This window comes from Lepidothrix coronata, unplaced genomic scaffold (assembly GCF_001604755.1).
Source record: "Lepidothrix coronata isolate B3197 unplaced genomic scaffold, Lepidothrix_coronata-1.0 Scaffold58, whole genome shotgun sequence".
In the NCBI taxonomy this organism is placed as follows: Eukaryota; Metazoa; Chordata; class Aves; order Passeriformes; family Pipridae; genus Lepidothrix; species Lepidothrix coronata.
In genome coordinates this window covers 245,996-266,833 of record NW_016690238.1, presented here as the reverse complement: position 1 = coordinate 266,833, position 20,838 = coordinate 245,996, and the positions used below count along the sequence as shown (strand labels likewise).

The window sequence follows — 20,838 nt, the reverse complement described above, 5'->3', positions numbered from 1 at the left end:
CCAACTCAGGATGTTCCATGATTCTATGACACTGGAGGGGATAATCTTTTTGAGATCTTTACCAACTCCTTTTGAGTGGAAAACCTGTCATTCCCCAAAACCAGAACCCCTGAAAATTGCACTTTTTTCCCCAATAAACCATTTTTGCAGCTGAGACAACCACATTCCTATGATGCCATGTCCAGGTAAGCCCACAGATCAGCATTTTATTGGATTTTAGTCAAAGTGCAGGGCGCGGTGTTGCCACCAGCATGGCCTGAAGCTCGGGCTGGGGCTGGATCTGGATGTGGGGCTGGAGCAGGGGCCAGGGCCTGGAGCCAGGGCTGGAGCAGGGGCTGGAGCTGGAGCTGGGCTTGGAGCTGGGCCTGGAGCTGGGCTTGGAGCTGGGCCTGGAGCTGGGTCTGGAGCTGGAGCAGGGGCTGGGGCTGGAGTTGGAGCTGGAGGTGGGAATGACCCTGGGGCTGGAGGTGGAGGAACTGGGGTTGGAGCCTGGAGCTGGGTCTGCAGGCAGGGCTGGGGCTGGAACTCAGAGTTGGAGCCAGGACCTAGAGCAGGGGCTGGAGCTGAAGGCAGGGCCTGGACCTGGAGCTGGAGCAGGGGCTGGGGCTAGGCCTGGAGCTGGGAATGGTCCTGGAGCTGGGAATGGCCCTGGAGGAACGGGGGTTGGGGCCTGGAGCTGGGGCTGGAGCTGCAGGAGCTGGGGTTGGGGCCTGGAGCTGGGGCTGCAGGCAGGGCTGGGGCTGGAGCTCAGTGTTGGAGCCAGGGCCTGGAGCAGGGGCTGGAGCTGAGGCCTGGAGCCGAGGTTGGGGCTGTGGCTGGGCCTGGAGCCGGGGTCGGTCCCCGGTCCGTGTCGCCGTCCCGTCCGTACCCGCTCGGTGCCCGGGGGGCGGCGCCGGCCCCGGCAGGGGGGGCGGGGGCCGGGGCAGGGTCGGCCCCCCCGGCGGCGGCCCTTGGACCCGGTGCCGCGCAGAGCCCGAGCCATGGCGGCGGCGGCGGGGCAGAACATCGCCGTGGTCGTGCACCGAGCCGGGGACCTGCGGCTGGTACGGCCGGGGCGGCGGGGCCGGGCGGGAGCGGGGCCGCGCTCGAGGGGCCGCGGGGCGGGGGGGGCCCGGCGGCAGCTCCCGCGGGTCTCGGGGCTGAGCCCCCGCACTCGGGGGTGTCCGGCCAACCCGGTCCCTCCCGTTCTCCCCCTCTGGTTCCCCCCCGGTGCCGGGCTGCGAGCGGGGAAAGGCAGCGGCTTCCACGCTCCTGGGGGTGGGGGTGACCCGGGGGGCGCAGGCCCCCTAAATTCCGGTGTGCCCCGTGGTTGGGGCGCCCCCAGCCCCGCTCCCTGTATGGCAGCTTCGGGCTCCGCACAGCGGTACAGGGAAAGGAAAACGCACCTGCCCTCGTGTGCCTTGAAGGTGAAACATTCTTGCCAGAGAAATAAATTCGTGGATACACCCATTCATGCAAGCAGGAGAGCGCAATACTGTTAGAAGCACGGTCTGCTTTCAGATGGTCCTGGCAACTTTGCATGACAAATCCTGTACGTTTTCTGTTGTTTTTCCAAGCTTGGGAAGCTTTCAGTTGCAGAATGCTTTTAGGGGACACAAGCCATTCTCATAGCTGAGACAAGTGCTCCCGGGGAGCAGGGATGGAAGGTGGTTGTAGCTGCTTTGGGCTGTCAGAGCCCAGGTGAGCAGCAGAACAGAGGTCTCAGAGGGAGCAGGTGCTGCAGGACCCCCTCGCTCGGAGTGTGTGTGTGTAGGGGGGTTATTTTGTACTTTTAAAGTACTTCAGGCTCATTCTGCTTCTGTCACTGGGAACACTTGGCTCTTCCTGGCTGCTGAATCATCACAGTGCTGCTTGGGGATCTGTGTTTGCCAGTTTGACGAGTGCCAAATGGGGGAAGGAAGATTTCCATGGGCAAACATTGGCAGGACACACAGTCCTGGCAGGAGGGCTCTTGGGAGCACACAGACTTTGGATACCCACAGTGCCTCGTTTGGAGGATGGTTATCAGGGATTTTTCACCATTCCCACCCAGCCCAAGCCGCATGTGCCAGAGTCTGAGTGGTGTCTGTGGGGGTGGTTCCTGTGCAGCTCCCAGGCACCTTTGACACAACTGCACTTTCACTACAAGCACGTAGAGCCTGGGCCTGGAGCCTGACTACCAAAAGAAATAAAAGGGGTTGAGGATTGAGGTGGTCCCTCTACTTGAAGAAATGTTTTCAAACTCCTGTGATTTGTGACACTCATGAGGTGGACACTGACTCCATCACATCTGTGTTGCTGGTCCCTAAACTGGATTACACCCACATGTGTGAGTTTTCCTTGGGATGTTTGACCTTGGAGCTGGTCACCAGTGCCCCCCTGCCTCACTGGCAGCCCCTTGGTGTCATCCTCCTGGGCTTCCCTAAAGTTTCTTTGCCACAATGTGGGTGGTGCTCACTGTATTGACCCACTGATCACCGAAGGAGTCTCAGCAGTGAGCTCTGAACTTGTTATTTGTTATTGATACCTAAAGCTGGGTGAGACCATTTTCCCGCAATTCCCACACTTTTCTTGATTCTTGGACAGGTTTCCCATGGGAGAGTCACTGTGACCCCTGCACTATGTGAAAACGCATTGACTTTGTTTTTATTGACTCTCCTTTTGCCCTTGGGTGGTTGCCACAGGCTCCTGTTTGGTGCCTGCTGAGGATTTATTGGTTTTATGCTTGTACCATGACCTGTCTTTCCCTGTCTCCTTTCACAGAAAACATTTGCTGCATTTTCTTTACCAGTCACAATTTCTGAACTTCTCAGTGAACACCAAACAATAGCAGAACTCGTGTCTTTGGTGTTCTCTGGTTTGGTCACTCCTATTTTCTACAAATCAGGCTGGAGGATTCACTTCTCACCACGGTGTCTGGGTTTTTTTGGGCACAGCTGTAACTTAAAAAAAAAAGTATTCTTTTTTTTTTACACACCCCCATCTTCAGCTGGAAGTTGGCTTTATCTCTTACCGTGGACTATTTTGTTCAGTCTGTGGTCTGTACCTCTGGTGTGTCACCAGATCAAGTGCTTATTGCATTTTCTGTGTAAGAGAAAGACCTCTTTTAAAAATAATGCTCTGGGCTGTGTTCCTCAGTGGGACATAACAACCCTCCCACATATTAAAATTGCAGATACAGGTCTGAACCCAGAACACAACAATCATGCAAAAACTTAAACGTTTGCACAAAGGCTCCCAGGGCCTTCTCCTGCCCTCACGCAGCTGCCTGGGCAGTTGGCTTATTATTTCAGAATCTAATTGGCCCCACTTGGAGCTCTTCCATAGGGTTACTGAACTTCATCCTAATCTAGGTCCGATGATAGATATCTATCACTATCTTACACAGCCCTAACATTCAAGATCCCTTTGACTCAGAGGTGAGATAAGGCTGTCACAGGATGGTGGCTTTATGGTTGAGGTGCTGTTATTACAGTTAGTATTGTTTTTTAATTGATTTGATTTAATTAATTTAATTTAATTAATTGATTTTTTTTCTAACTTTGTCAGAGGTGCTTGTTGATCTTAGACAGTTTCTTTTGCCAGTCTGGGAGAAAACATTTTGATCTAGTTGGTCAGAAATAGAATTGTGACCTTGGGATGTGGAAGAAGCTTCAGAGGGACCCTGTTGAGGGTGACAAAACCTCCCAGGCAGACACAAAACTTCTTTACAGGGAAACTAAGGGGAGAAGAATAGGAGGTCTGAACATGGAAAATTTCAGTTGGTTGAATTGTATGAGAACAATTCACTGTGTTTTCAGAGTTTCTCTTTCTGTGATGTTTAGAATGGTGAAGTACAAAGCAGGAGTTGAGGAATATACTGGGATTGAGAATGTATTTAATTAGTGAAAATGCAGAACAGTGCTCTTCAAAATTTGAACAGCAAATGGATTCTGAAGGTTCATTGTTGGCACTGCTTTGGGGGGGCTTTTCTTAGAGACGTGATTGTTGAGGTGGATGCTCAATGGGTATTGTAGTGTCTTGGTGTTGTAAAACCCAATAAGATGATTCCTTTTGGGTTTTGATGCAGCTGAGGGAGCTCAGTGAAGGCAAAATGCCTGCAGACCTTTTGGGTGGAAGGGTGATGTGAGGCCAAGTGACCACTCTGTGACTCTTCTAACTCTAACTTTGTTCATCCCATAAAGAGGTGCTGTGGCAATTACAAGAGGACATGACCTGAAATGGGATTTACAGTAAAGTTTAAAGATGATTTATACATTGTTATGTATAAATCATTATGCAATTATTATGTACACATTATTGTACATAAATATTATGTATAAATTATGTATCACTGGAACTGGGTGGGGAGGCCCTGGCCCAGGTTGGCCAAAGAAGCTGTGGCTGCCCCATCCCTGGAAGTGTTCAAGGCCTGGTTGGACCGGGCTTGGAGCAACCTGGGATAGTGGAAGGTGTCCCTGCCCATGGCAGGGGGTGGAACTGGATGATCTTTAAGGTCCCTGCTAACCCAAATCATTCTGTGATTCTCTGATTATGTACTAAAAATATTTCCTATTATTTATAATAATAACATAATCACCACAATATTAAGACTTTACAGAAAGAGGTGGTTCAGAATCTTCCCAGTCACAGAAGGTGATTTTTTTTTGTCAGCCTTCAGGGAATGAGGGATTAAACTGAAACTTGAGGCTGCTCTGGGGCAGAGAAGTTTAGTATGTGGCTCTTGTTTGGGCAGGGAAGGGAAATGTACTGCAAAATAGTTTGGAGAGTGGATTTCCAAGCTGGCAGTTGCTCACTCGGAATGGATCCCATAATCCTCCCCTGAGCCTGGAAAACGAGCTGCGCTTAAGAGGAAGCTCCTCATTGCACAGCAGGGTCTTACTGAGCAGACAGGACCAAACCCCTCATCTGCTTCTGGATTTACATGAGCTAACCTGGGCTGGCTTTCCACAAGGTATTCCCAGGGCTATGTACACGCAGCTAAATGTTTTTTTTTTCCTTTTCTCCATAGGAAGCCCGTCCAGTCCCAGAACCAGGTCCCAATGGTAGGTCTACAGATGATGCTTCTGTCTGCTTTCTTTACTGATCTCTTGGTTTTCTCATTCTCTTTTGTTACTCCTTGATATTATAAATTTATATATGGATAAAATATTTCAGAGGAAGTATAAAATAATCCGAAAAAGACTGTGTGGCTGAAACAGATAATACTGCTTTTCCAGCTGAAAAGAGGATCTGGAGCAGTCACAGATACATCCCTTTATCTGGCTTTTTCTGCTTCCTGTTCCATCAGTTCATGTATGTCACATTAAATGGCTCTTGGGACATGTCAGATGATCTTATTGCAGGACTAAACATTAATAGGGTGGGCATATGGGCTGATAGAAATTTGATTCACTAACTCTCCAGGGCTGAAACCACAGCTTAGGGAGAAGGAAAAATTAAATGGACTTGCTCTTTTAGTCCTGCTCCAGCAATAGTCACGCCCCTCTTAAATTGTATTGTTTTGTGGACCGTATTTTTTGTTGACATTAGCTTTTTTCTCACCATATTTTAAGCCTTCCTGATTTGTGAGTACATGCGTAGTTTGGTATTTCATGGCTCATGAATGTGTGAATGTGCCGTTCTGGTGTATTTATTTAATGCCAGTAAATTTGGATGTGTCAATACTGGCTTGGCCTTTGCTGTGGGGCCCAGGGCCAGCCAACGTGCTGCTCTCCCAGTGCCCGAGAAGGTGAGTTTTCTACAAGGAGCTTTCCCTGCTGTTCTGGCAGAGGTCCTCCTGCGCATGCATTCCGTCGGGATCTGCGGGTCCGACGTCCACTACTGGCAGCACGGACGGATCGGGGATTTTGTCGTCAAGGACCCCATGGTGTTGGGGCACGAAGCTGCCGGGACTGTCGTCAAAGTGGGCTCAGGGGTGACTCATCTGAAACCAGGTATTTGCAACCAAAACTGTTTGGTTTTCCTGCTATTCAGTTCCCAAAAATGTGTCCATAGCAGGCTGGGCTTCTTTAGGTCACATAAATTTATCTGGGGTTCTGAGGTCACAGCGTGATGTTCTCCTTCACAAAGTGTCACTGTGCTGCTATTAATCACCCAGCTTGGCCACTGTGGTGTATGATATTCCTTAGGTAGCTTTATCCTGGGATATCTCGAGCTTGCCTGGCTGTATTTTAATGCAGAGCAGAGCATATGCCAGTACAAGGTGCCTTTTAAGGAAGCTTGATAAAGCTTCAGAAACCACGTGCGTTGCTCTTGCCAGCAACCTGCTGTTAATGTTTCTTCTGCGTGTGTGTTCTTGAAGTAGCAAAAGGCCTCCTGCAGTGCAGAGAGGTCACTGGAGCAACTGCTCCAGGCCTTGTGATGTGACCTCCACTACTCGCTACGCTCCTGAATGTCCTAGAAAATGGGCTGAGCAGGGAATTTTGCAAAGTTTGCTGATGAGAGCAACTTAGGCGGAGTGGAGAGGATGCAGGAGAGCTAGCAAGAGTTAAGGGACACCCGAGAGGTGCCATTAAGATCCAGGTGAGATTCCATGCAGGTAAACATAAAGTGATGTCCACAACAGAAGAAACAAATCCAGCTTTGTTGCTAAAATGCCCACTGCTGAGGGGTGAGACCTTTGGCTCTGCCACTGAGCGTGGCAGCAGTGCCTCAGCAATGGTGAAAAATGCAAATCACTGTTAGGAAAGGTACAGAGACTCAGTCAGAGGATATCAGTGCCCATCTGGATTCTGTGTGCAGTTCCAGTCTCCTTCTTTCCAAAGGGATGTAAAAGAGGTGAGGACAGAGGAGGACAAGGAGATGATGGGACATGGAGCAGCATCTCTGTGACACATCTAAGTCAGGAACTTTAGCTGGGAGCTGGAGAGACAACTCAAGGATGTGTGGCACATGTCTGAGGACTCATGGAGGGCAGGGAGAGACCACATAAAGCTTTCCTGTTCTCGGATTCCTCCAATACAAGAGCAAGGGACAGTCAGAACCATGTACAGCATCCACTGAGGTGTAGCAGACCAGGTACACAGTGGAAAGAGGAGGAGAAATCGTTCAGTGTTACTAAATACAGACAAACCACATACAACTTGGGAGGCTGGGAGAGCATTCAGAATGTGTGTGTCCTGCTCCTCTCACCCCCAGACATTCCCCAAGGCCATCTGAGAGGCGATGCTGTGGCCTAGATGGCTCTTTGCTTCTGTCCATCCTCCTGCTTGTCACCATGTCTGGCTGAAAGTCTTTGGTGGAGCTTCACTTAGAGATTTGACTCCAATTGGCTTCCTTTTCCAAATAAATGGGCTGGTTTGTGTCCCTTGTGTACTAGCAAACTGTACTGTGGTCACACTATTTCCTCTAGTATGGAGAAAACATAATTGCCTCGTGCTTGCAATTAGATAATCATGGAATCATAGACTGGCCTGGGTTAGAAGGGACCTTAAGGCTCATCTCATTCCACCCCCTTGCCATGGGCAGGGACACCTTTCACTAGACCAGGTTGCCCTGGTCCCTCATGCCTCTCTTGTTCCAGGGTTCCTGTGTTTTTTGGTGCTACTCATACCTGTGTGCCACCCTCTCCCTGACTGACACAGCCTTTCCCTGGCAGGTGACCGTGTGGCCATCGAGCCGGGCGTCCCGAGGGAAATGGATGAGTTCTGCAAAACTGGCCGCTACAACCTGTCCCCAACCATCTTCTTCTGTGCAACCCCCCCCGACGATGGGAACTTGTGCCGCTACTACAAGCACAGTGCCAGCTACTGCTACAAGTTAGTCCGTGCTTGCTCTGCAGGGAAATACACACTCCCTGGGGGAAGCAATCACCTCTTGGCCCTTCTGAGTACTCTTTACATGATCCCAACAGGTTTTGTTGCCTTCTGATCCATAAATAACATGTCTAAGCTTGGATGGCAGCCACTTTGCAAAGGATTTGTCAGGCAGGCGCAGTTTATCCCCTCCGGTGCCAGACATAAACATTTCTTGCATGTCTTCTGGGATGTCACTTCTGCTTTACCCTTTAATTATTTTCCTTTTCCCATTTGCTCTCTGCTCTTAGTTTGTTTTCTGCTGTCTTTTTATATCCTTGCCTTCTTAGGCTGGTGCCTGAAGGTTTTTATCCAGTTCTTTGAGCTGAGCTTTGCTGCTGCTTTTCAGGAAACACCATGGTGACTGCTGACACCTTGCTCTGTCATTTGAAACAAAGTCATCCCACTCGGAGCAGAGCAGGAACAGTAAGCAGTGGCCCTGCTGAGCTGTTTCTCTTGTGTGACTCTGAGTGTCCCCACTAAGCTGCCAGCATTACACATCTGTTTTCATATCCAGTTCAGCAAACCTGAGTATGTTATTAGTTGTGGCAGGACTGACACATTTGCTTAGAAGCAAATTTGTGCTTAAACACTCTGGCAAATCATAGAATCCCAGAATGATTTGGGTTGAAAGGGATCTTAAAGCTCATCTTGTTCCATCCCCCTGCCATGGGCAGGCACACCTTCCACTTATTCAGGTTGCTCAGAGCCCCATCCAGCCTGGCCTTGAACACTTCAGGGATGATGGGGCAGCCATAGCTTCCCTGGGCAACCTGTGCCAGGGCCTCATACACTCTGGAAACCTGAAAAAGCCTCTCCAATGTTATATCCACATAAGTGCCTTTAACAAGGAGTTAAAAACAGCCCAGTTAAAAATAGTGCCCCCTTGAGACTGCTCTACCTGTCCAGCATGTTCTTTCTCAGTCTGTACAGAGCTGGTTCTTCCATGAGCAGGAAGGTCCTTGGGATTGATCCTTGGTGTCTGCACAGGGAGCATTCAGGATTGCAGCAGTCGGAAGGAGGCACTTGACTGCTCTTCTCCTGAGAGTCCTAAGGCAGGAAGCTTTCAAAGCAGATCCCAAGCAGCTGCTGTCAGGATGAGGTGCTGCTCCAGATGGGATTAACGTCTCACTGTGCAGACCCACTGTCACTGATTTCCTGTGTATTAAAATAACATTTTCTGACAACGTCACAAGTTTTTGCGTGGGAGGACATGGCTGGTTTGTAGCCGGCTTCTTCCAGGGTTTTGCTTTTTTTTCCTCCAATTTGAGTAAATATAACTTTGGCTATCTTATTTTATTTTTGAGCTTTGAAATGCAAAGCCTGGACTTGGTGCTCCTGGTTTCAGATCTGCAGAGCTGTGGCTGGCTGATGCCGAGTAGATTCCCTGGCATGAAGCTGCTCTGCCAGCACAGGTTTGCTGGGAACAGCTGATGGGTGAGCTCAGTGGGCTCTCGCGCATTTGGCCAGTTATTGTCTGTCCTGCTGGTGAGCAGACTCTCTGTTGGATGCTCCAAGTAACTTAATGGAGGTGGGATCACACTGTGAACCTGCCCTCCCATTGACAGGGCAGTGCCCAGATCCAGCAGGAGCAAACGTGATGCCAAACTCTGTGACAGATGAACTCTTGCAGTCAGACCTTTAAAGCCTCCTGGAGATAAGGGACATGCAGATATCTTACAGCTGTCTTCCCACAACCATAATTTCCGTTTCTTTGGCTTCGTGTTGTCCTGGCTGAGATTTGACCTTGAGCTTCCCAGGGCTGTCAGAAAAACCCTCCTGGCAGGTACAGCTCCCAGCACCCTCTATGAGGGAGCCCATGCTGGTGGCTCCCTGGTGGGCAGCATTGTGGGGCTGAGATTTATTCTGTCAGCAGTTCAGAAGGGTTTCAATCCCCTCTGCTTTTTTCCATCACTCACACTGGCTGCATGACGGGGCTGTTTCTGTCTGAAGACTGCTGCGAGGGTGTGTGCTGGGACCAGTCCACTGGTTTAAAACACTTGGTGCATCAGGGGAGCAGGTCCCAGGTGTTATGGGGAGACCTGGACCTGGCTGCCTTTCCTGGTGGCATCACCTCTGGCAATCAGACATTTTCTAAAAGTGTGGAGCTGAGTGATCCAACCCAGGTGAGAGGTCTGGGATCTCACTGGTGGGTCCCAGCCATAGGGCAGCCCTTGGGGTGGTGCATGTGCAACTGGGGCGTTTATTCCAAAGGGAATGAGTGGCAAAGGAGTCCTTGGGTTCACTCATCAAGTACTGGAGAGTTGATGTGGGAAAGTTTTTGGGTCCCTGTGTTTGGTGCTTGGGCAAACCTCACTGGTTTAGGTGCACTTGATGCTGCTTTAGAGGAAAAAAACAGGCAATAGAACTTCTTGAAACACATTCCAGCCTGGCGTTTCTCTCACCAAGGGTGAGAGTGGGTTTTGCCACTGTGATTTACACCCATGTTTGGTCTTCAAGTGTCATGGCTTTCCTTATCACCCTCATAAACCTTTTTGGTGACTGTTGCTTGTGTCCCATTCTTGCAGGCTTCCAGATAACGTCACCTTTGAAGAAGGAGCCCTTATCGAGCCCCTGTCAGTGGGAATCCATGCCTGTAAAAGAGCAGGAGTCACTCTGGGAAGCAAAGTCTTCGTGTCTGGCTCTGGTATGGTGAACACATTCAGTCCTTTGATTCCCTGTCTGCTGGGAGAGGATGGGCAGGGCTCAGGTTGAGCTCCTGGGCTCTGCTGTCAGTGGGGGTCATGGCACAGCTCCAGGGTTCCAAGGGGGACCTTGGGGCTGCCAGAGCCTCCTTTAACCCAGGAACATGCAGGGCTCTGGGTTCAGTGTTCAGAGCCTGTGGCTGGTGCTGCCTGACAGTGGTACATGTTCTCTTTCACCCCCTTGTACCCAGGACCAATTGGCCTCGTTAATGTGATTGTTGCTAAGATGATGGGTGCAGCTGCTGTGGTGGTCACAGGTAAGTCCTTGTATCCCTTGTGTGCCTATTTCCCATGATACAACACTTTCACAGAATCACAAAATCATTAAGGTTGGAAAAGACGTCTTAGATCTTTGAGCCCAACCATTAACCCAGCACTGCCAAGCCCAATCGTGTCCATAAGTGCCACATCCACATGTTTTCTGAACACTTCCAGGGACGGTGATCCCACCACTTCCCTGGGCAGCCTGTTCCAATGCCTGACCACTCTTCCAGGGAAGATATTTTTCCCTAATATACAACCTAAACCTCCTCTGGCACAACTTGAGGCCCTTTCCTCTTGTCCTGTCCCTTGTTCCCTGGGAGCAGAGCCTGACCCCCACCTGGCTCCACCCTTCTGTCAGGGAGTTGTAGAGAATGAGAAAGTCCCTCCTGAGCCTCTTTTTCTCCAGGCTGAGCCTCCCAGCTGCCTCAGCTGCTCCTAGTGCTCCAGACCCTTCCCTGGCTCTGTTCCCTTCTCTGGATATGCTCCAGCACTTTGACTAACTCCAAATTATTCCTTCAAGTTTACTGCTGGGGAAGGCAGCCCAGCAAATCTGTTTGTGACTGGAGTAGTAGGATGTGCCTGTCTGGAGGGAATCCTGTTGTTCCCCAGGACAAGACTTAGATCTCTGCCCTAACTGGGATATCCAAGAAGATGCAGTTTGCAACTCCTCTGCTGGGTTAGAGGACCAGGGTCATAACTCCTGATTCCCAGCATGGACAAGTTGTGTGGGTGGAGTAGCCTCAGGGAGAACAATCCAGAATAAAGAAGCAAGCAATGGTCCGTGGATCAGGCTTAAAAACCTTCTTCAGACTTTGAGCAGGTATTTTGGAAGAGTCAATGCATCTGTATGTCAGCTCTGAGTTTTTTCTGTGTGCAGCCACGCTGTGCTTCTCACTTGTCTTTCTCTGCCCTTCTTTCTGCTCCTGTTGGGGGTTTCATTTTCCACTGGTTATCCACATAGACTGAAATGGCCTTTTCAGAGTCCCTGCATTTCAGAAATGGGCCTTCCTTGCGCAACTGAGGTTTCTGGTCCAGCTGCTGCTTACAGCAATGTCTTTGTCTAGCTGCATCTGGAAAACCTCTGAGGAAGGAGATCCCACCTTTCAAGGTCCCTACTCAAAGTTTGCACCACCTCTTAACGAAGAAGCTTTTTCTGGGGTCCACTCACAAACTGTCATTTGTGGGGATTTACCCTTGTCTGCAAGAGCTGAAACGAGTTTTCATCACCTTTGTAGCTGCCCTTCAGGTTGTTGCAGAGCTGTTCCGTCTCCCCTTTTTATCCCATGCTAAGCCAGCCCAGCTGCCTCCACTTCTCCAGGGTTCAGTCTCTCTCTCTGTAGCTTGCCCAAAAGAAGGGAGAGCTGGAGAAACCTCAGGATGTTCACTGGTTGAAATCTCCACCTGGGGTTTGAGCAGGGCCTGCAAGTGGTGTCTCCAGCTCTCACTGAGACTCCCTGATCTTTCTGAGTGGTGATGGCCAGGAGGAGCAGTTACAGGTGCCACTGGTCAATGAGCAAGGGTTGCTGCAGTGCTTTTGGGTCAAAACCCCAACCTGGACCTGTCAGAAGGCTGCTACTCACCTCCCATTCTTAGGGCCAGGTGTATAATTGACCTCTCGACTACTGTGTTTCCATCTTTGGGTTGAGAGATAAAATTCAGGTCCCACCCTCTTGCCTTTGCAGAAACATCCTTCAGTAGTAGCTCAGGTCAAAAACCAAGGCGGATTATTGCCTTCTCCTCCCTTAATCCTCTTGCTGCCAAGTCCAGGGCATTTTTAGTTCTGCTGGCCTCACCCTGAAGGTGTGTGTTGCTTGATGGACGGGATCAGTCCACACCTCAGATTTTGTGAAGTCTTGTCATTAGTGGATGGTGTTTGCTGTAGCAGGAAAAACAGCTCTGCTCCTGAATCACACACGAGGAACTTTGCTGCCCAGCTGGGCTGGTGCAGGGGCTGGGGGTGACCCCGTTCCTGGGTGGGGAAGGGCTTGGTGAGCTGGCAGGGGTTGGTGGGGCTGAGGCAGCTGGCTCAGCCTGTCACCCCATTCCCACTCCTGCCTGAGTGTATCTTCCCTGTAACTCTGGGAGCTGCTGCTGCCTCTGCCCATAGGCTGCTGCTGGGGGCCCTGGGTGAGCTGCTCTGTGTATCATGTGCCACAGGACTCCAAGTGGCCACAGGAAGTTCCTGGTGCCTGGTTTGTAGGGTCAGTAGGCTTGGATACATGGAATTACCCCTTATCTCTGTGTACTGGCCTAGATATTGATTGTGACTCGTAGACATCTCCCACACAAGAGGGGTTTGGCTGAGATGTTGAGAGACACCCGTGGAGGTGCTGTCCCTAGTCAATTATTTGTGTGTGATATGAGCTGAGGAGTGGGTTTGGTTTGGCTTATTGCCCCTTGGGATTTTGCTGCCCTTCTCAGAGAATTGCTTTTTGTGTCAGCTTTAGGAGCCAACACCTGTGAGATGCCTGTCTGCCCACAAAGGACCTCTTGTACTTTGCAATCAGATTCTTTGAATTCATTACCCGGAATTCTTATGATGTGTTTGTCTGTGAAGAGCTTTGTCTGTGCAGCACTTAAGGATTTAAATGTTTGTGTTTGTTTTGACAAGCTGCTCACAAATACAGAAATATTTAGAAATATTTAGAAAAGCTTTTTCCTCGCCTGGGGAGAACTCATCTCCTATAGCTTCTGTCTGGCTCACCTGGAGTGATTGATGTATTTAGCAGGCTCCAGCTGGGTGAGAAGATCAATTTGTTTCCTGGGTCCTCATCTACTCTTCACAAAGGTCTATGTCTTTCTCCACTCCACTGCTGAGTGGATGTGATTGATATTTCTGTACAACCTTCTCCTGTCCTTCTGCCTTGCTGTTGCTCTGAAAAGCTGCTTTTCTCCCTAGAAACACATATAAGTTCAGCCTTACTCCCCATCAAGTGAAGAGACAGTTTAGGTGTTCGTATGGCAGTGTTGGGCTCTCTTGCCTTGCTCTGTCTGTCACTAAAGTTGCATTTAGTAATTCCTATGTAAGGGAAATTATTCCTCTTGTGCTATCTGAATCCTAAGTTCTGGGTGTCAGTGCCTCCAGAAACCCTGGAAGTCAAGGTCAGGGAGGATGAATAACTGTCCAGAGCTCAGCTGCTTTGAGAAAGAAGATTAACACAGAAAGTGTGAGAGCTTCAAGAATATTTACCTGTCAAATTGGCTCATAAACCATTATGAGAAGCTTAAAGGTAATTTGATAACTTATTTGGAAGCAGAGACACAGGACTACTCTTGTTCTGGCAGCCAAAACTTTAATTAGCTACAGTGGCCAGGAAGTGAAAACAGATTTCTCACTAGAGGCAAGATGCAACCCTGTAATTGTATAATGGACCATTTTCGCAAGACTTTTGTGGGGTTTGGCCTCAGTAAGGTTTGAAATTCAAACGACTTGGTCCCTCCCAAGACTCACAAGTGTCTGGAGCTCCAAACAAACCAGTAACCTGCAGATCTGTCTGCTTCAGGAAGTGCTTCATGCTGATTCACTTAGGCCAGAGATATTACTGCAGCCCTGAGCAGGGCTGATGGTATTTGCTGCCATGTCCCATGTGCCTCTCTGAGCCAGGACTTCCTTCCTGAGCAGGTCAGCAAACCAGAGGCCAACTACAGCAACGGTGGAGGCGGAGGGGGGCTTTTTTTGTTGCCCGAGAGTGATTTTTTTGGCCACTTTGAAACACACTGGCTGTCCTGTCACTCCAGGACAAAGTCTCTGGATTATTTCTGCCAGAGAGGCAGTTTAAAATACCTTAGTCACTGGGCAGATACTAAAAATGGCTGAGTCCAGCTGTGTCTGCTGTGAGCCGGTGTGAGACCAAACTTCAGGAGGAGTTGGGTCCATTGCTGGGAGCCCTGTTGAGCCTTGTGGTCTCCTTGGCATAGACAGATTTGGGATACAACAACCATGCTGGGCAGAAGTGTTTCTTATTACTTCAGGTGCCTCCAAAAGTCCCTGCCCATGCTCTTGGAGCACAGGAGGTCTCTGAGTGCAGCTCAGCTGGGGTCAAGCATGACCATACATGGCCTGGAGCCCAATGCCCAGAGCTTGGGAGGGACAGACCTGACTAATCCTCCTGCAGCCACAGGAATGAGAGCCCACATTGAGGCTTCCAGGGTGATGCTGCCCTTACTTTTCAGCCTTAGCTTTTCCTCTTTCATCTACATTTCATTACCCTTTGTTATCCCTTCTTGAAACTCCCTCCACAGCTTTTCTGGGTGCTCATCTCAGTGGGTGTGGCCACACCTGGCATCCCAAGCCCTCCCACTGCCCGTAGGGTCTTGTCCATCACCTGCCCTGCCAGTGAGTCCCATCCTGTTCCCTGTGTGATGGGCAGGCAGAGCCTCTGGTCCAGCTCCCTCCCAGCACGTGGCTGAGTCAGAGGGGTTCATGTCAGAGCACTGGCCTCAACCTCCTTTCCTTTTCCCTTGATATTTTCACCCCATCCCATCTCTGACTTCTCTGAAGACTGTGCCCTGGTGAGAGGGGTGTCTTGCACCTTGCTGTGTGTCCTGGAGAGGAGTGTGCCTGTGGCAAAGGCATCGATTTCTGAGTCTTCAAGCTCAGGACCCCTGGGAGGAGACACTGTTCACCCCTCAGTTTTGGGTCTAGGAAATCTTGGCTGTTACAGCTCTTGATTCAGCCATCTTTTCCAGTGCCAGCCTGCAGACCCCTGTAGACTACTGCTTTAGTGCAGGGCAAAAAGGTTGTTGACCTGGGAAATGCCACTCTTCTCCTTGGCTGTTCACATCCTTATCTCCAGAGATGTCCTGGTCACCACTGGTGCCTGCAGAGGGGTGGGTGGCTTCTTTCCATAGGATGTGGAAAAGCAGAGACAGTGTGGCTACCTGACAGGGCAGCTTGCTCCATGGTACAAACCATCCTGTGGATCTTCAGAAGGTATTTACAGTGCTGTCAAGAACCCTCAGGACAGAGTACTGGAATTGAGCCACGCCCTCACAGATGTTTATCATCACCAGCTTTGTTGCTCTGTCTTAATGGGGTGTCTGAAGTCCACCCTATTACCAGATCCACTCCCTTTTTATTTTATGGGCTTGTCTGTTCGTTCACCTCTGACAGAAACTGTCTGAGAGACACTCAGCAGTCTCCAGTGCTGTTACCAGGAGGGTAAAGGAGTGGGAGATGTCTGTGGCAGCAGGGACATGTACTGTTGACAACTGATGCTTTGTGCAGTTCACTCAGCCAAAAGCACCAGCTGAGAGTTCACTGAGGAAGCCTTCAGAGACTTCATGGTCTGCTCTCATCTGGTGCCACATTAATGATCCTCTGAGCCCGAAGTCTCCTGTGAAAAGGCTTCTTGGTGCTATGCTGTCCATACCCAGGTGATTTCTGGGCCATCAAGGAGCAAGGTCAGAGCAACCTTGCTCCTGGTTCGTGCCCCTTGGGAAGCATCCTTGAGGGTGGGAGTAAATAATGTGAAGAGCCAGGGAAGGAAAATGCAAGAGTGGTGTTTTTTTTCCTCATTGTGGACTCTTCCCTGGGCTAACTCACTGAGTAGGTGTGTAACAGAGTTTCTTACAGTCCATTTCACTACTGGATGAAGGTCCTGCCTGAACTAGTGAAGCTGCTTCATCAGAGTCATTGCCAGAGAGACACTGAGCAGTGCAGCCAGAGCCAGAGGCAGCTTTAGGTGGGTCACAGCCTGCTCTGGAGCGAGTGCCCTGTCTGTCCTGGCCTCCTACTGCCTTTTGCCTTTGCCTGCACTGAGGTTACTCTGCTCTGCAGTGTTGGGACAGCAACCATGGCAACCATGACAGCTCAGCCATGGCTGCTCCTGCTCTGGTTCCTTTTTGTGGTATCTCTACCCATGCCCTTGGGAGTTAAGCTTGGCCTTCTAGTTTGTCTTGGCACTACTGGTGTTCATGCAGTACCAAAGAGAAACTGGGACAACTACAAAATGATCATTTTAGAAGTCACTCCTCCAGTCTAGTGGTGGCATCTGTTCCTTCACTCAGACATTGCTCTGCATGGTGTGAGTTTTGTCTGTGGGTTTGTGCTTTAGTCTCTTTGAAGCACACCCTCTTCTGCAGCTGGAGAGCCTTTGGCATCTGCAGCTGGAGAGCCTTTGGCATCTCCCGTGTCTTAAAGTTGTCCTCACTGCTCATCCTTCATCGTCCTCATCATCTGGGACCACCCAGCACCTGTTAGAGGAAAGGAGGGGCATGAAGATGGTCAAGTGGGAGGGCTGGAGCCCTTCTGCTCTGTAGACAGGCTTGGAGAGCTCATGCTGTTCAGCCTGGAGAAGAGAAGGCTCTAGGGAGACCTTAGAGCCTCTTTCAGTGATAAAGGGGCTCCAAGATAGCTGGAGAGGGACTTTGAACAAGGATCCAGAGTGATAGGACAAGGGAGTATGGCTTCCCACTGTCAGAGGGCAGGGTTAGATGGGATATTGGGAAAGAATTCTTCCCTGTGAGGGTGGGGAGGCCCTGTGGCACAAGTTGTCCAGAGAAGCTGTGGCTGCCCCATCCCTGGAAGTGTTCAAGGCCAGGTTGGATCGGGCTTGGAGCAACCTGGTCTAGTTGAAGGTGCCCCTGCCCACGGCACAGGAGGGAACTGGATTTGCTTTAAAGTCCCTTCCAACCCAAACTAGTCTGTGATTTCATGATCCTTCTCTGCCTGCCCAGAAGGAGTGAACACAGACCCTTCCCTCTCTTGGTTATGCTGCCCTGTGCACACATGCAGGAAGCAGTTTCCAGACTCAGGTTGCTCCTCCCCTTCTGTTTCATACAGTGCTCCAGCTCTTGACTTGTTTTGCTTTTCCCCAGATTTATCTGCCTCTCGCCTACAAAAGGCCAAGGAGGTGGGGGCAGATTTTACCATTCAAGTGAAGAACGAGACCCCTCAGGAGGTGGCCTCCAAAGTGGAAGGTGTGCTTGGCTGCATGCCCGACATCACTGTGGAGTGCACAGGGGTGCAGGCCTGCATCCAGGCTGGCATTTATGTGAGTACCACTTGTCCCCAAGGCAGAGCAGGGATGGCATTGATCTGGTTTTGTCTGGGATGCTGCAGTGAATGAGTTATTTCACTCTCACTGTGTTTAATTTCACTGGGCTTGGTGTGGGGAGAGAAGGTGCTCATTAGACAGCAAAAGAAGAGAGGCAATTAAAGAGTTAACGTTGGCATGGGGATAATTGATAATTAATTTGATGCTCAGGTGCTAAACCACTTCCCAAAGAGTCCTCAATAAGACCCCAAAACCCAAGCATGACTGTGCAGCAGTATCAGGCAGCTGGTACGAGCAGAACATCACCTTCTGTTAAGTCGAAGTTATATCCAAATAAGGAGAATAATCAAGAAAATTAATTCCAGAAGGTGAAGGAAGCAGTTAAGGAAGTGATGTTTTGCTGCCATGAACATATTAAGAAGAGAATGGGGTGAAGGTAGTGGAGAGTTTCACAGGGAAAAACAAGGAGGGGAATGGGACAAGTGGCAAAAAGAGAAATTCCAGTGAAGCACCAGGCTTAGTTTTAAATCTTTCCTATTGAAATCCCAAAGCACTCTTTGTAGTCCTAAATGCCAGCCATTTTTCAGAATGAGATTTAGATACCAGAATCCTTTGGAGATTTTCAAAAGATTGCATTTTTAGCCTTGAATACTGTGTGTTTCACTCTTACAGGCTCCTGACAGCATCCTGCCTCTCCCCTGGCTTCTCCATCATTCACTGCAGCCACAAAGTGTGCCTTTATTTTTGACAGACCCTGCACGGGCTCCAGCAGCTGCGTTCTGCAAAGTGTAACGTTTGTGTTTTTGCTCTCCAGGCCACTCGTTCTGGTGGGACCTTGGTGCTGGTGGGGCTGGGGCCTGAGATGGTGACGGTGCCCATTGTGAATGCTGCCGTGCGGGAGGTGGATATCCGGGGGATATTCCGCTACTGCAACACGTGAGTCTCATGCAGGGGGGGGCTTGTGTGTCTCCAAGCCCATCAGAGCTATAGTTTCTTACCAGTGGAGCAAGAATCTTTGCTTGATCTGTAGCTCTCAAGGAAGGGTTTATGGGATGTTGTCAAGCTCCGTCTTAAAATGAGAAATGTCTTTAAGTAGGTAATTTGGGAATTAGATTAGGTGCTGCACCCCTTTGTAACCCTATTGCTCTAACTTGGCCCATTCCTAGTTGGACTCCATGATTGTGGTTGGACTTGATGATCTTTGGAGGTCTTTTCCAACCTCGATGATTCTATGATTCTAAGTGGAGCAGCAATGCAATCCAATTGAAGAGGCTGGAAGCTGAATGAGGCTTTTCCTTTCCTCTCCTGCACTGAGTCCGTGAGTTTGAGCTCCACAGTGGTCAGTGTGCAAGCGAGGAGGCCAGGTGAGGGGAGAGCGGAGCATGGCAGTTTGGTTTTCATTTGATGCTTCCAAAGAAGTTGTTTCCTTGATTTTTCACTTGCTTCCTACTTAGCCAACTGTCTGGGAAGCAGGGCCTGCCTCCTCAGTGCTCAACAGCCCAGCTCAGTTGGCTTGTCCCATTCTCCCATGCTGGATGCTTGAGATTCCCTCTCCAGAAGATCCTTTGCGGGCAAAAGTCCCCTTGGCTGCCTGGGCTGAGGAAATAGCTGCAGTGAATCAGGCTTCTCCCTGCTCTTTCCTTGGGCTCCAAAGCAGTGCTTGCTCTCATCCCCTGCTGTTTCCCTTGCAGGTGGCCCGTGGCCATTGCTCTGCTCGCATCCAAGCGGATCAACATCAAGCCCTTGGTTACGCACCGCTTCCCCCTGGAGAAGGCTCTGGAGGCGTTTGAGACCACCAAGAGGGGTGAGGGGGTCAAAGTCATGCTGAAGTGTGACCCCACTGACCAGAGTCCCTGAGCTGCTGCAGTGCCCAGCCCTCACCCCACTGCACCGGCCTGCCTGGGACGCGCAGGATGAGGCTGCAGGAAGGAGGCTGATGTGGGGCTGTTGTGTGTTTGCAGTCACCTTGCACAGCTGCTTCTTGTAACTAGAAAATCAAATGGTGATGAGGGTGAGTGGCACTGGGATTCACCATTAGAGCACTAACAGGTAGCTACAAATGGACAACCAATAGTTTGAATCAAAATGTTGGGTTAGAAATGAGGGTTTTCTCAGTTGGCTCTTCTCCTGCAGCCCCCCAGCAGAGCCTGGCTTGATGCCTCTGTGCTGGGGGAGGTACTGGCACTCCACCTTCTCACCCTGCACTGCTCTGGCTGCAGCCCTTCCTGCATGACAATCCCTGGATGTGAGATAGCCCTGTGTGAATATTCCCCCTTCCCATTGCACCCCTCAGGGATGCTCAGGGATTGTACAGCCTGTGGAACAAAGCCTGGCCATCCCCCCTCCATAGGAAGCATCAGCACATTCAGGTCATTCTCTCCATGCTCTTTGCAAATATCCCAAAGCTCAGAGTCCAGGGTTTTTGTGAAGCTGGTCTGGAGGCCAGCTGGGACCACATCTGCTGTGTCACCCCCCAGCAGCTCCTTGTGGGACCACTTCAGGCTGGGAAACTGGGACTGCTGAGGGCCTTGTCCTTATGTGGTTCCCAGGGAGGGGCTGCTGTTGGAGGATACAGCTGCTTTTAGCACAGAGGGAAGTGCAGGGGAGCCATAAGGGGACAGCATCATTCAAAGGTTTTACCACTGTGAACAAATCATAATTTTTTGGGAATATTGAGCCTTCCTGCTGAGTTTGTGAGCCATGAGCAAGGTACTAATGAGGTAGCAGGTTGCAGATAAAATCTAATCTTTGATTACAGTCATGTTAATTTTAGTACTGAGAGATCAGTTCCTTCCTTGGGCCGGTACTGAATTTTCCTCAATAAATTCTGCCTACCTGAGACTTACCTGGTGTGTCCCTTAAAGTGTGGGGTGACAGTGTTGGAGGAGTTTCTGACTTTGGGCCTTGGTGACTGTGCAGACCTGGGCCGTGCCAGGCTGCAGGTTGAGCTCGGTGTTGGCAAGACTGTGAGACCTCAAATGACCCAACAACTTGCAAATCAAAGCTTATGTTTATTCCAGAGGTGGCCAAATTAATCCTGGCAGAAGTGGAAGCCCCCAACTCCATGCTGAGTTTTATATGGATGATACATAATCC

At 50.2% G+C, this 20,838-nt stretch overlaps 1 protein-coding gene across 1 annotated transcript; it reads left to right on the top strand.

Annotated features, from left to right (window-relative positions):
- Positions 1 to 940: 940 nt before the first annotated feature.
- SORD (sorbitol dehydrogenase) lies at positions 941 to 20,588 on the top strand. Its single transcript, XM_017816981.1, has 9 exons — positions 941 to 1,043; positions 4,991 to 5,024; positions 5,751 to 5,915; positions 7,580 to 7,739; positions 10,304 to 10,422; positions 10,672 to 10,737; positions 17,564 to 17,739; positions 18,557 to 18,678; positions 19,434 to 20,588. Exons 1-9 carry the CDS (start codon positions 981 to 983, stop codon positions 19,597 to 19,599), a joined length of 1,071 nt encoding a protein of 356 aa, XP_017672470.1. The 5' UTR covers positions 941 to 980; the 3' UTR covers positions 19,600 to 20,588.
- Positions 20,589 to 20,838: the final 250 nt, after the last annotated feature.

Excerpts from the sequence above, each read along its gene's own strand:
- SORD (XM_017816981.1), top strand. The coding sequence starts at position 981 with ATGGCGGCGGCGGCGGGGCAGAACATCGCCGTGGTCGTGCACCGAGCC. Across the intron at positions 5,916-7,579 it reads GGTGACTCATCTGAAACCAG|GTGACCGTGTGGCCATCGAG; the intron begins GTATTTGCAACC and ends TTTCCCTGGCAG. Across the intron at positions 18,679-19,433 it reads ATATTCCGCTACTGCAACAC|GTGGCCCGTGGCCATTGCTC; the intron begins GTGAGTCTCATG and ends TTTCCCTTGCAG.